A 15,295-nucleotide genomic window follows, 5' to 3' on the forward strand; every position below is an offset into this window, starting at 1 on the left:
GAATGAAATTATGTAGATGGTATGATAATGATGTCTCCGCTTTTTAAAACATGACTTCAAAAAAGTCAACAAGAGACTTAGTTTTATTAATTGGTAACTTTTACTTTTAAGTAAAAGCAAGATACAACAGTTGGTTGCCCATGAAGTACAATATCTTAAGATTCATGTTTAACAATACAAGTCACAGAAATAGCTAAGGTGGTTTAACCTTTGGCACAATCAGAAGTAACAGTCGAGTTGTTGCACAAATAAAACCTTTTTACAATTTTTAAGTTCTATTAAACCTTTGCATTTTCTCTCCATTACTGTAGAGACCTTTTCCAACAATATTTCATATAATGCTGTGGCTAGGTTTGTAGAAGTCATTTTTTCTTTGAACTGTTTAAAAAAAAAATACTGAAAACTATCTAATTTTCATAAATATATTAATGTATACATTTAATTCCTCTTAAATACTTACAGTATTATTAAGTCCTTGGCATTAGAGGAAAGATAAATGTTACCTGCAATTGTTCCTTGCGTCTGAATGTGTGTACTTGCCTTCTGAGCAATATAAAAAAGTTGTATGTGGAGTACACACACACACACACACACACACACACATATACAGTATATATATCATAGACCACAAAAACTGTGGCTTATTAAGTTTAGTGGCTGGTATTAGTATAAAACAAATACTTTTCAAAGCTAATTCATAAATACTGAGATTATCAAATTAAAAACATTTTGTAATTATATCACACTTTCCTAATGCCCCACTGTAAAAATATTTGTGAAAGGGCTACGGTAAAAAACTTGTTAATGTGTTAACTGTTCAGATGCACCACAAGATAAAAACTAATTTATTTAACATTGCATTATATATAATTTTCCTGTAAAATAATGGGAACTATGGGTTTTAGAAGTATGAACTGCCATATTATTTAAGGTTGAAGACAGTAAAATGACATTCCTTCAAGTTAATGTGTGACATCAAATATGAATATATTTTATTTAAAGTTTTGTTTCTTCTTTTTTATTTTTAGTAATTTCTAGTAATTTACCAGCATTAATGTTACCGGAAACATTTACCAGTATAAATCAAATTCAGTACATACTGTGAAAGTATGGGAATTCAGACGCAGCCATTCATCATGGGAAATTTGACAATCATTTTAAAAAAAGAGAAAGAGAAACATAAGCACCATATCTTGCCCTATGAGTTGAGCATTTAAAAAAAAGAGCTTTCTCATGAGTTCAACATCTGTCACACACTCTTGTTATTTACTGTGGCTAGCAGAGGGTGCATTCAGTTCATGCTCCAGCCTGGTGTTCACCTGTTGGCCTGGGGGTCCAAAGGCAGGGCATGGAGGATGGCCGGCTGCTGAAGGGGCCGAAGGGTAGAAACGCACATCCACAGCCACAGAGGTCATGCCCAGGGACACGCAATGGGACAGCAAGAGGGGAGAGAAACTGTGAGAGATACTGATGCTGTGGCGCACAGGAGTTGAGGAGGGATCACTGGTCTGGAGGGTAAGGGAAGAGCGCAGACCCTCCTCCTGGGCAGGTGCTGGATCGGCTGGAGGAGGTGAGGGGGCGTCCTGAGCTGGTTCAAACTCTCTGCTCCTCCAGTCCTCCATGCACTGAAGCTGGATGTCAGAATCTGCTGAGGGAGTGACCTTCCCCTCCTCAAATATTGTCTCCAACTAATTTAGAATGAAAAAAGAAAAGAAAAGAAAAGAAAATCGTTAAAAAAGAAACAAGTAACTGTTGCTTCTTTCTTATAGCTGTGTATTGTCCCACAAACTGTATGTTTGTTTATGTCAGGAGTCCCAAGACTCCAAAGCTGTAAGTGTAGAAATAACACTAGTGATTTCAACATGAATCTATTAATTTAACAGAAAATGAGAAACTTTGAAGAATGATCATGCTGCATTCCATTTCAGTTCAGTTTTTTTATAGAGCACTAGTAAAACACCAGAGGCTTGACCAAAGTGCTGTATAATCAAGAAAATTCCTCAAAAAGAAAACACCAAAACAAGTACAAATGTAAACCAATGCCTCAACACACTGTCAAAAGCAAAACATAAAAAATTTGCATTCAGACATCTTTTAAAGACTAGAAAAATAGGAGCGACTCTAATGTGAGGAGTAAAACTGTTCCTGCTCCATCTTTTTTGAGCCACCACTGCAAACACCTTATCACCGTTCGCTTAAAAACAATTAAAATAGACTAGCTACCCCATTCAAAGACTTATACACACATACATGGAGCTTAAAGTCAACCCTCATAGGAGAGATATGACCCCACTTGCAAGTCCCTGGGGTACTGCCTAGCGGAAGCATTCTGTAGTATTTGCTAATATTTTAGAACAATTTGGCAGAAAACCAAAAGCCTAGCGGCAGCCCAAAATCAAATTTATTGACAAAAGCTTTGCAGCAGCTTTCTGTAGTAATTGTAAATGGTTTAGAGGGATTTGGCAGACACCAAATGCCTAGCGGTACATTTTAACAACAAAAGACTAGCGGCAGCATTCTGTAGTAATTGCGAATGGTTTGGAACCATCAGACACCCACATACAAAGAATTGCAATAATCAAGCTTTGCTAACACAAAGGAATGGATCACCTTCTCACAGTCTTTTAAAGAAAGAAATGGTTTAACCTTTGTCACTAATCAGAAAAAAAAACAGATTTAAAGATTGAATTTATCTGTTTATCAAATTTGAGGTTTTTAAATAGTACCCCTAGATTTTTGACCACAGGTTTACAAAAAGGGGTCAACTCACCTAAATTTGACAGTTCAAAATTAAAGTTCCATCTTACTCTCATTAAACCATAAGAAGTTGCTGAAATCCAAGCTTTAATCTCATTCAAACAGTTCACAAGGGAGTCCAGTGAATTTACATGATGTTTCCTCAAAGGCAAATAAATTTGCACATCATCTGCATAAAAATGATATGAAATCCCATATTTTCAAGAATTTTTTTTTTCCCTAAAGGTAAAATATATAAAGGAAATACAACTGGGGCAAGAATGCATCCTTGTGGGACACCACAAATTGACAGAGAAACTTCTATTCGATAAAAATGATCTAAACCACTAGCAGAACCATGAATACACACTACTTCCTCAAGGTGTGAAACAAGGATCCCGTGATCAATCATATCAAAAGCTGCAGTGAGATCTAAAACCATAAGGACCAAAGAATGACCAGAACCATTTAATAATAAAATATCATTAACTAGGCTACTTTTAACTATGCAGAATCTGTACTGTGGTAAGCTTTAAAGAAGGACTGAAAAATCTCAAACACAGCATTTTGGTCCAAAAAACTCTGCAACTGGCTAAGAACAATTTTCTCTAAAACCTTGGATAAAAACGGCAGTTTTGAAATTGGTCTATAACTGGACAGAACAGAACGATCCAAATTTGGCTTTTTAAGAAGAGGTTGCACGGCAACATTTTTCAGAGACAACGGCAACATACCAGAATGCAGACTGCCATTAATAATGGACAGAATGCTCGGGCCAATAATATCAAAGATCTTTTTAAACAGCCATGATGGAATATTATACAGAGGACAATTGCTGGGTTTCACCTGACCTACAGTCTCAGGCAGTGTTCAATGTTCAAATGACCCATGCATTTATGTCATATGATATCTTTGTTCATTAAAAACTGAACTTGAAAATATAGCTAACCACTATTCAATTTCATTGTATAGTTATTTGGCTTAAAATATATATTTCTTTTACTGTACAGCATAAAGAAAGCTATACAGGTATTAAAAGAAATGAGGGTAAGTAAATGATGACAGAATATTAATATGTGCATGGACTTATGCCATACCTTGAACCATGGTCTGATAATAATGAAGAATAGTGATTTCTGAAGACTGGAGCAATGGCTGCTGTAAATTCAGTTTGGCCATCAAGTGAATATGTGACATTTTAAATGATATATTTAAATAGAAACCAGTCGTATTCTTTTGTTACTCTTTGTACTGTATTTTTGATCAAGCCTTGTAGCCTTGGTGAGCATAAGAGACATTCAGTATCAGGTATCAAGATTCTACTTCATGGGTTTGGAATAACATTTGTTAAAGAGGTGAAAAGCACCATAGAAGTTCTGACCTGGTCTTCTTCTCTAGGCTCTGGGTGAGTCTCTACAATAACTGGCAGGTCCTGGCTGGACTGGACAAACTCTTGCAAGTCATCGGACGGTGGTTCCATCTTCGAGGTGGATGGGCTGCCTTCTGTTGAGAGCGCTTTTGTCTCTGATGTGTTGGGGCTTTGCTCAATGACAACCACCAAATTATCATCTTCAAATGCCCTGAAATGTGCCAGCATTAAGACAGTTACAAAACTACTATTCAGTCAATGTTATATTGACAGGGGCATTATACAATTGCTCTCAACATGCTCTGAAGAAAACGAACTTGTTATCGTATGTCCTTTCCATTGCAAGACGTTCACCATGCCTGCAAGGCCCACCTATTCCCCTCAGAGCTATCAGAAAAAAAAAAACGTTTTATTATATTATTTTCTTTGTACTTTATAAAGTCATCATAAATGCTGAGTAATGAGTAAAATGAGTAAAATAAGTATCAAGACTTGTTTTTAGAATACATATTATATTTCACCTGCCCTCCCTGTTGGTACAGCTGCAGGATCATTTTTCTGAACCAGAGAGTAAAAGGCCATGGCAATGAAGATGAATGCTAACGAAACACCAACTCCAACCACAATGGGAATGTCATGCTTCTCAATCACAGGCAACCAAGTTTGGGATTTTTCCTTTTCTCTGAGGAAAAAAAGATAAATAATATGAAAATCACAACTTAAACAAGCCATTATAGTTTATTAAGAAAGAATTATTTCAGGACACTGAAACATTGTAAATCCCTTCTAAGCATCACAGCAATATCATAATTAAATCATAAAAATCAATGTAGATAATTTCAGATGGTCTTACATGTACACTTACGGTGCAACAATGTGTTTTGTTAACAGTCTGTCATTTTCTGCTAATTGTTAACTGCTACATAATACATTGCTTGAAGGAACCCAACAATTTCTGCATGCTTTAGCAAATTCCTAGATCAAAATGTACTAAATCAAAATTTCTAATGCCACACTTTCCCGTGAGAATATGTTTTAATACTCAGGCACTTCTGAAACAAAGTTGTCAAGTAAAGTTTCAAACTGTCAAAAATATACTGATGCATGCTCATCATTGATAAAAAAAAAAATGGTATAAAAATACATAAAATAACCACTTTCTTCTGAAATTGCAAATAACGGTGTAACTGTCTTCCATCTTGTGTTACAAAACAAAAAAAGTCTAAAAAAAATGTAATGTCATATTATTTAAGGGCCTCACAGAAATATATCTTAAAATACATATTAATTTACACACATTTAATACGTGTTTGCAAATTTCAAAGGACATTTTTTTCAAGGATTATTTTTAATAAATTATTTTAAAGATATGTATGCACTGATATAATACTGTTGACATTAGCAAATATGAGATTTTCTCTCTGCTGTAAATGGCAAAAGAACGGAGAATCGTTCATTTGATCACCAACCTGTTATTATTGTCAGAGGTCCTCATAGGGGCCTGCGAGGTGTTTTTCTTGAGTGACTCAACAAGGTCTGTGTCATTCGTCACTGATGACTTAGTACCTCCAGACTGCTTGATGATTTGACTCTGATTCTGATGCTTTTCCACAGGAGCTGTGGCAGTGATATTCTCTACATCCATTAAAGTTAAGCCTGTAGTCTGAGTTTGTCTGCTAAAGGACTGGGCACTTTTCAGGGAAAAGCTCAGAATTTGATAGGAATTTGAGTCTGCTGTAGAAGGGCTGTTTGTGTTTGGATTCATTACTGGAGGTTTTGTGGCCTGCTCTGTTGGTTGCATATGTCCATGCAAATCCTGTACAAAAGTCTCTTTGAGTGGGGGAAATGGTGTAGGTTTGAGAGGCACAAGGCTTGGTTTTTGTGTTTGAATGGGATGTTTGATTTCTCCATTACTTCCTTTGCTAATGTAACTTGGCTTAAGTGAAATTAACTCTATAGTGTCTTGGGTAGATTCAAGATTCACGTATGTTGGTGAGTCCTCCACAAAAGCATTTAAAACTGTACCAAACAAACAAACAAACAAACAAACAAACAAAAAAAGAATAAGAACATTATTTTTTAGTTTTGCAGGTACAAACAAATTCTCTAAGGTATGTTATTTGTAGATTGAAAAAGCATAGACTCACAAGATATCTTTGTGTAATCTTCAGTTGTTTGCTGAAAGGATTCATTTATCTCTGTATTACTCAGAAGCTTTGAACCGTAAAGAAGGGAATTAGTAAATAGCTCTTGTTCAATCTCTGGAACCTGCAAGGTTGGAAAAACACACACAATCAAAGATCCATGATTGTTACCAGATGCAGGTGTTGCAGAATATTATTGAACTGGCCTAAACCATTAAAAAAGGTCAAAATGGTGGAGAATGTTAATGAAAATGGCAACGTACTCACAAAACAATCACAGTGTCAGTCGCGTGTTATGAGGTTAATGTCACAGATGGGACCAGCAAAAGATCTATAGCATTACTCACAGTGGGCAAAATCTTTTTACTCAGCGCATCCTTATCAGGTGGGACATATGAGTCAGCTTTAAGTTAGAGCATTTGGCTGGTTAGATAAAACCAAGATTTGCAAGCATGCAACTGATTTATATTTACTGCAGCTATGAGAACTAAAGCAATCTTTGTTCTCATGCATTTTGCTCACCAGTTACAGTTATGATAAGACTTCTCTCATCCTGGCCGACTCTATTTTCTGCACTGCAGTGATATTCCCCTGCATCAGACCAGTGGATGTTGGGGATGACTAATGTCCCATTATCTGTAAAATATTTTTTTTTAATTAAAGTATGGCCTACAAGGGAAAACCTGCTTCTTAAGATAAAACTAAAAACTGTCCAATATGTAACAAACCATCAATGTGTATCTGTTGTGGGAGAGAGACCGGAGAGTTCGAACCAGACTTGTCTGGTGAATTTTGTATCGACGCAGTTCTAATCCAAGTGTATTTGACAGGAAAATCTCCAACAGCTCGACAAGGAAGACTTACAGGTGATCCCTCTGAGACAGTGAGTGATGTAACGAAGGAAACAATGACAGGTTTCACTGAAAACAAGAAGAAATATAAAATAAGATCTAAATTGGAAAATTAGTTGACTTTACCTAAAAAAGTGTGAGAAAACCTTTGCATTAAAAGTCCAGCAAATGAACATCAGGCCTAATTGAAAAAAAACCTTTCTGAGTTATACTGGAATTAAAGTAATTTAAACAAAATAAAAGTTGTTTTAGTCTCTTTTTTATGTTCCCCTAACTTAAGCTGATTAAATTGCTATTACACAACAATGTAGAGCTACATGATTCAAAATGGGTCTTACCAAACATCTTTACAAAAAAATTATTATATTTAGTATATTCCCATGCAGCTACAAGAACTGCACTGACTCCCAGAGTGCATCGCAGCATGAATGAATCAAGCAATTGCTTTGTTTTACTATTTTCAGTTTTATTGCCAGTGCTTGTTATCAGAATTAGCTAAACAAAACAATTTCTTATCAGATTAATTAGTTTTGCATGGTGAATGCTGATGATATCTGTGTGTGGCACAATTAATTTCATCAACTAATCCCATAAATATAATAAATTATATTTAATAGTATGATGTTTATGACACAGGTTTTACAACTTTGCATTGCCACATAAAATGTGAATTAGTTAATGGTCTATTTTTAAGTAAGATCACTTCTAAAAACAACCATGATTACGAGAATGTATTTACACATCCTTTTGTTTCAAATAATTCCATGGTGCATGTCCAAAAAACATCTTAGTACCATGGTGCTTTTTGCTAGTATGCTATTTTTGCAAAGGGAGATTTACCAGCAACTCGAAGAGTCATGGTTTTCTGATCGTGGCCCAGTGTGTTGGAGGCTGCGCATGTGTAATGTCCTTCATCATACATTCTCACTGATGAAATGTAAAGTGTTGTGTTTCTTAACCTGGGAACAAAATGAATTCACAAGCACCACTGGTAAACAGTAACTACTATATAAACTCTCCATGCACAATATACCTCATGATAATTTTGCCTCCAGTTTGGACAAACCGGCCCTGCTTTGACCACTTGATGAAAGGGGCAGGGTGTCCTAACACCTGGCAGTGAATCGTCAATTCAGCTCCAACAGGAGACGTCACCATCATCGGCCAGATAGTCACGGATGGAGGTTCTGAAATAATAAGGCCAGATGGACCATAGAAAATAATTATGAGAGCTTTGCCAACATAATGAAGAATAAAAAGTCACAAATGATCAGCCGATAAGGATTTTATGGGTTAGTGAACTCCTATTGATTTATGATAGAACTACAGGTGTGATCGAATGGGCAATTAAATTAACCAAATTTGATGAAAAATCCTGATCATAGGGTTTCAGTAGAAAAAAAATCTCACCCTGGTTTATAACATAATTTCATAACAATTTCATAATTCAGACTAAACCATTCTCAGATAACTTCTAAATAGGGATCTATTAGGGATTACTTTCAAAGAAAGCCAACTAATTCCTTACCAAGAACATCCAGGAATATTTTTTTCGATGTGAGAGCCCTTTTCAAATGGGAATTAGATGCTCTGCAGAAATACAATCCACTGTCTGTCTCTTGTACACTGAAACACAGAGATTCACAATGCATACAAATATGACCCTGACCATTAATTATTATACAATGATTTTATACAATAAATAAGCTTTCTATTGATGTATGGTTTATTAGAAATGGACAACATTTGGCCGAGATACAACAATTTGAAAATCTGGAATCTGGGGGAACCTGGAATTTGCAAAAAAATCTAAATACTGAGAAATATACCTTTAAAGTTGTCCAAATTAAATTCTTACCAATGCATATTACTAATCAGAAATTAAGTTTTGATATATTTACAGCTGAAAATTATATATACGGTTATATTTACGGTTGATCTTTACATAATATCCTAATGATTTTTGGCATGAAAGAAAAATCGATAATTTTGGCCCATACAATGTTTTTTTTTTTTTTTTTTTTTTGGCTATTGCTACAAATTTACCCCAGCGACATAAGACTTGTTTTCTGGTCCAGGGTCACAAATGTACATAAATATCACAGTTTAGCAAAAACAGAGCACAAAAAATGGACAGATAAGAATGAATTGCAGAAAACAAACAAATCCACACAACACACCTGTGGAAGACCAGGTCTCCAGTAGGATCAAAAACATAATATGGTCCTGTCTTGAGTAGTCTGTTGTTCTTAAACCAGGACACTTGTGCTTGGGGTCTACTGCGAGGAGGCCTACAGGGAAGAGTTGCAGATTCACCCTTCCTCACTGTTAGGTTGGCAGGTTCAAGAACAAAGATCCAATCCATAACTGTTTGAGAAGGGATGAAAGGATATGCTTAAAAGAGGACATGTGTGAACAGGTGCCACCTGGATTAAAAGTGGGCTCAACTGAAAAAGAAGTACCAGCAGGCAGGAGGTAGGCTTGCTCGGATATCACTTTCTGCCTCTCATTGTGAGCTTCACAGAAATACAGGCCCTCATCCCCTGACAATACTCTCCTAAGAACAAGATTTTCACGTTTGTTTACACATGGTCTTTTATTATAATTATTTAATTGTGTAAATATTCAAATTGATATATATCAAAATACATATATATTGTTTCAATTTCACACTTGTTTATTCATGATTTGTCTTCGAAAAACCTCACTGAAAAATCAGCAGCTGTCCGTCCTTCTGCAGATCCCATCTAGAAGAGTTGGGTAATGGATGTCCATCCTTAAACCACCGCACTGTGGGAATGGGGAAACCTTCAACAAAGCAGTGCAGTGCAGCTTCCATTTCAACAGGTACAGTATGATTTTGGGGACCTTCAATAATCTTTACGTCTACATTGGAACCTGTGCAACAGACATAAAGACCCCTGAACCAATATATCGGTAACTGAGTAATTAGTAAGTGAGATTATGTTAAATATATCAGAGTTGTATATCTCTCTGTTTTACCATGCACTGTCAGAGTTGCTGCTTTACTTTCTTTGCTTATGTTCAGTAGAGGATTGTGGGTGATACAGATGTAGACTCCTTGGTCTGCTTTAGTGATGTTAGCCATGTGCAAAGTTCCAGAAGTCTTCCTTTGACTCCCTCCTCCATACTGTCCCTAGTGGTAATATTTAGTATTTAGTAAATACAAATTATTGAACTACACTACACTCATATGGTATGTGTGATTGTAATAATAATATTAAATAAATAAATGAATAAATAAAATATAAAAATTAAATAAATTAATGCCCAAACCACATCAACAAACAGTTTCACATCTTTCACTAGCCAAATTCTCATTAGTCAAGACTTATAGAGACCATCCAAGATTTTATATGAGTTTGTTTCTTCATCTAAGCAGATTTGGAGAAATTTAGCACTACATCACTTGCTCACCAATCTTATGAAGTTAAAAGCTGTTTGTAAGAAACAAATTAAGTCACCACTGCATCTGGCCAAAACCAAGGCCATAATAATGCTTCCTCCAGTGAAAAAGTTCATCCTCTGTTGTCTTCTCACGCTAACATCTAACAACATATTTATTCAGTTTGTTTCAGACAGTTCCTAATGCAGACAAAATATCTTATTAAAGGAAGAACTAGAGGACTCCATAAAATGGGATATTTTAGGGGGAAGTATTTTAGTCTATTACAAACACATACAAAAGGTTTTGTAGTTCTGTACCTGAATCTGGTTTCCTTTGGTGAGAAGTCTGCCATTTTTTAACCATGAAATCTGAGCAGGAGGAGAACTATCCCCCGAGACACACTGAAGGAAAACATCCCGGCCCTCTTCAGTTCGCATGGACTGAGGGTGAAAGAACACATCCTCCAGGCCTACAAACAAACAAATTACCAAAAGATGTTTAGCAGCTTTGCAACGACATGAGAGTGAATGCTGTAAATGATTACAGACTTTTTATTGTGAATTATGCCTTAAATGGTTACACACATCTTCAACATCTCCAACAATCCCTAAAGAGCATAGAGGAAGCAGGATTGGCATTGAACATTTCAATTGTGAGTGGGCAAGGCAAGAGGCAAACTACCTGGGATATCAATTGGGCAACAGAAAGCTGAGGCAACAGATGGACAAGGTGGAGGCAATTCGAAGGAGCCCAAAACCAAAGACCAAGAAAGAAGTGAGGTCCTTCCTAGGACTGGTGGGCTGGTACAAGGGATTTGTGCCAATCTTTGCCTCCATTGTGGCTCCTATTACCAACCTGCTTTCCAAGACGATGGCAAACCCTATTTCTTGGACTGATGACTGTGAGACAGCTTTTAACACCCTGAAAGAAAAGAAGTACTCCAGCCCAGTCCTGCAGAGTCCAGAATTGTCTCAGAGGTTCCTGGTGCAAGTAGATGCTTCCGCAACAGGGATTGGAGTGGTCCTTGCCCAGGGAACCGCAGGAGAAGAGAAGCCAGTTGTTTGCCTAAGCTACAAGCTACTCCCTATGGAGACAAGATATTCAGTGGTCAAGAAGGAAGGCCTTGCCATTAAGTGGTCCCTGGACAGCTTGCGCTATTACCTCCTTGGTCGTGAGTTTGATCTTGAAACTGACCACTGTGCCCTAACCTGGATCCAGTCTATGAAGGACCACAATGCCAGAGTTACATGGTGGTATCTTTCCTGCAGACGTATAGCTTCAAAATATGGCACAGACCTGGCAGACTCAATGTGGTGGCCGACTACCTGTCCAGGTTTCCGGCCAATACGTAGCTTGGAGAGGGGGAAGGGGATGTAATAAAGTCACATTAGCTGCCTCCGCTGGGGAAGCAGCACTGTCACTGTCACTGGCACTGGCACACACACACACACACACACACACACACACACACACACACACACACACACAGACACAGACACACCCGCATACTTAACTCATTCATCCTCCATACCGTTCCTCCCTGCTGTTGCCGCTATCAGAGTAGCGGTTGCACACACAGTCCTGGTAGCACATGGACATTATGCTGTTTCAGCACTCTCCTCTGTCCATATCCATTTCCCAGGCATTTCATACAACTACACTGCACTTGTCATGTCGTTTCATTCCTGTGATGTTTGTCTGTGTGGGCATAGTCAGTCTTCCGGGAGGAAACACTACGCTGGCCAAACCTAACGAACATTGGCGGCCGAAGCAGGCGAAACCATTGTCTAGTATGAATAGGTGTTTCTGTGTGTATTTAAGTGTTGGAATTATGTGTTAAATGTATTATGTGTGAATTGATTATGTGTTTATTATATCAGAAATGTATTATTATTGATTATTAGAAATTGATTATTATTGACATCATGTAACAGATGACAGATAGATGTGGTTTTGTTTGTGTTTTAAATGTTATACTTACCTGAGAGTGGGATGGCCCAGAAAGGAGGTGGGGTTTGTCTTATATAAGCCGAAGCCAAACCTAAAATGGGACTTGTTTACCAGGGGCTGCTTTTCAGTATGGCAGACAGAGAATAGCCAGATATGTGCCGTGAAAAACTATCCAAAATTCATATCTCTATTATAATTTGTTATTATTATTTTAAATCACAGGGTTTTAGAAATATTTAACCAATGATAAGTATTTAAAGGAGCTTGTAAAACTTTGTAAGGACATTGGATCCTCAAGCTCTCGCGAAACCTCGTCACTTCACCCCGCCTCCACTCAGATTGAGCACCGCACACAGCCTGGAGGATACAGATCTCCGCTTATTTGCAAAGCAAGGGTTGTGGAAATTGCAGTAATTTGCAAGAGTCAACTTCTCACTTTGAGCACACGAATGCGTGTGTCGTTTATTTCCCAGCAAAAACAGAATAATCGCGCTGACCGGCGTGCTACGTCATCATGCATTCCGATCATTTAAAGGGACCACGATCCCTGAACAGTTATGCAGAACACAGTGTACAGAACTACACTTAACAATGGTGAATTATGTCTGTAACATTCACTACACAGGTCCCCCCAGAATTCACCATATCAGAAAAACCCAGCTGTCAACGGGGGGGTGGGCGTATCAACCGGCCACAGCGACTGCGCTGTACCGGAGTCCGAGGAGACCCCACTGCAGCTGGTGTACCGTCATTACCCGGGAGAGGGGCATGGGGTGTGGGAGGCTCGGGTGAGGTGGGAGCTCTGGGTGGGGGCAGAGCAGGAGGCCGTCCGCGTCGTGGGGGCTGGGCCAGGTCAATGGGCCTGGCCACGTCCAAATGAGCCGGTTTAAGGCGGTCAATAGAGAGTCGCTCCGGTTTACCACCCCTGTCCACCACAAAGTGTTTGTCCCCTGTCTCCAGAACCCAGAATGGGCCCTCGTAGGGTGGGACAGGTGCAAAAAACCTCGCATTATCCAGTAGAGTAGACCGCTGGAGAGTGGCAGACCAGGGAACCGTGGTGCTAGGGACAAAATCCCCTGGTACTCGCAGCGGCTGTCCGTAAACAAGCTCTGCGGATGAGGACTGAAGGTCCTCCTTTGGTGCAGTCCTGATACCCAGCATCACCCACGGAAGCTTGTCGACCCAGTTGCTGTCTTTGAGGCTGGCACGCAGGGCAGCCTTCATCGATCTATGAAACCGCTCACAGAGTCCGTTAGCCTGCGGGTGATATGCAGTCGTGCGGTGGAGTCTCACTCCGAGGCTCTGTGCGACAGCGTCCCAAAGCTCGGACGTGAACTGAGCACCTCGGTCAGAGGAAATGTCCGAAGGGGTGCCGAAACGGGCAATCCAGGTGCCAATAAATGCCCGTGTCATCTCGACAGATGCCCCCGATGTCAGTGGCACAGCCTCAGGCCAGCGGGTGGTCCTGTCAACCATGGTTAACAAATATGTGAAACCTTGAGAGGAGGGCAGAGGACCAACCAGGTCCACGTTTACATGGTCAAAACGCCTCTCAGGAACCGGGAATGTTTCTAACGGGGCTTTAGTGTGGCGGTGTACTTTGGCCCGTTGGCACTCAACACAGGTGTTAGCCCAGTCCCTAACGTCCTTCTTAAGGCCGTGCCACACAAACTTTGCTGAAACAAGCCTCTGTGAAGCTTTCGCACCTGGGTGGGAGAGACCATGGATGGAATCAAAAACTTGACGCCTCCACCCAGAGGGAACGATAGGCCGAGGACTGCCTGTGGAGATGTCACACAGGAGCGTTGTGCCGGCATTGCCAAAAACCACGTCCTTGATCTGCAGCCCTGTAGTCGAGGTTTTCAGATGTTGCATGTCTGGGTCTGTGGTCTGAATCGCGGCCATGCGGTTTTAATCCAAACCAAGATGGACTGCCCCTGCCAGAGCCCGTGATAGGCAATCCGCCACGTGGTTGCTCTTACCGGCAATGTGCTGCAAGTCTGTGGTGAACTCTGAAATGTAAGACAGGCGGGCGGACCACGGCTCAGCCACCTTGGCCATGGCAAAAGTCAACGGCTTGTGGTCCACAAAAGCAGTGAAGTGTCGGCCTTCCAGCAGGGAACGAAAGTGTCTAATGGCAAGGTAGATACCCAGCAGCTCCCGATCGAAAGTGCTGTACTTCCGCTCACAAAGGCGCAGCTGACGGCTAAAGAAAGCCAGCGGCTGCCAGGCCCCACCCACCCACTGCTCGTAAACTGCACCGACAGCATAATCAGAGGCATCCGAGGTGATGGCAATGGGGGCTGTAGGAGAAGGATGCGCCAGCATGGTGGCGTTCGCTAATGCTGCTTTAGTGGCATCAAAAGCCTTGACTCTGCTCTCAGTCCAGTCCACAGCGTGTTTGGGTTTACCCCTTAAGGCCTCGTGCAAGAGCCCCATGAGCTGAGCGGCTCGAGGGATGAAGCGGTGGTAAAAATTCACCATGCCGAGGAACTCCTGCAGGGATTTGACAGTGAATGGGCGTGGGAACTGTATGACTGCCTCCACCTTTGATGGGAGAGGAACTGCCCCGTCCTTAGTGACTCTGTGTCCTAGGAAGTCGATGGTGGAGAGACCGAACTGGCACTTGGCAGGGTTGACAATTAGTCCATGGTGGCTAAGCCGCTCAAAAAGGGTTCGGAGGTGCGCCAGGTGCTGAGACTTGGACGTGCTCGCAACCAGGATGTCATCCAAGTACACAAAAAGGAAAGGCAGGTCCCACAAAACAGAGTCCATAAGGCGCTGGAAAGATTGGGCGGCGTTTTTAAGGCCGAACGGCATGCGCAGGAACTCAAAC

The 15,295-nt window shown here is 40.0% G+C and overlaps 3 protein-coding genes across 3 annotated transcripts; all 3 read right to left on the bottom strand.

The window, feature by feature from the left end:
* Window position 1: 1 nt before the first annotated feature.
* Window positions 2-4,782, bottom strand: LOC127958464 (uncharacterized). The gene is made up of 4 exons (XM_052557340.1): window positions 4,627-4,782; window positions 4,423-4,492; window positions 4,118-4,316; window positions 2-1,688 (listed from the first exon to the last, which is right to left on the bottom strand). The coding sequence occupies exons 1-4, from the start codon at window positions 4,685-4,687 to the stop codon at window positions 1,263-1,265; spliced, it is 756 nt and encodes a 251-aa protein (XP_052413300.1). The 5' UTR covers window positions 4,688-4,782; the 3' UTR covers window positions 2-1,262.
* Window positions 4,783-6,489: 1,707 nt separating this feature from the next.
* Window positions 6,490-8,730, bottom strand: LOC127957094 (neural cell adhesion molecule 1-like). Its single transcript, XM_052555474.1, has 5 exons — window positions 8,629-8,730; window positions 7,941-8,287; window positions 6,978-7,169; window positions 6,772-6,885; window positions 6,490-6,652 (listed from the first exon to the last, which is right to left on the bottom strand). Exons 2-5 carry the CDS (start codon window positions 8,020-8,022, stop codon window positions 6,543-6,545), a joined length of 498 nt encoding a protein of 165 aa, XP_052411434.1. The 5' UTR covers window positions 8,023-8,287; window positions 8,629-8,730; the 3' UTR covers window positions 6,490-6,542.
* LOC127958179 (roundabout homolog 1-like) lies at window positions 8,233-10,209 on the bottom strand. Its single transcript, XM_052556978.1, has 5 exons — window positions 10,104-10,209; window positions 9,809-9,998; window positions 9,563-9,657; window positions 9,281-9,467; window positions 8,233-8,287 (listed from the first exon to the last, which is right to left on the bottom strand). Exons 1-5 carry the CDS (start codon window positions 10,207-10,209, stop codon window positions 8,233-8,235), a joined length of 633 nt encoding a protein of 210 aa, XP_052412938.1.
* Window positions 10,210-15,295: the final 5,086 nt, after the last annotated feature.

This window comes from Carassius gibelio, chromosome B5, assembly GCF_023724105.1.
Source record: "Carassius gibelio isolate Cgi1373 ecotype wild population from Czech Republic chromosome B5, carGib1.2-hapl.c, whole genome shotgun sequence".
In the NCBI taxonomy this organism is placed as follows: Eukaryota; Metazoa; Chordata; class Actinopteri; order Cypriniformes; family Cyprinidae; genus Carassius; species Carassius gibelio.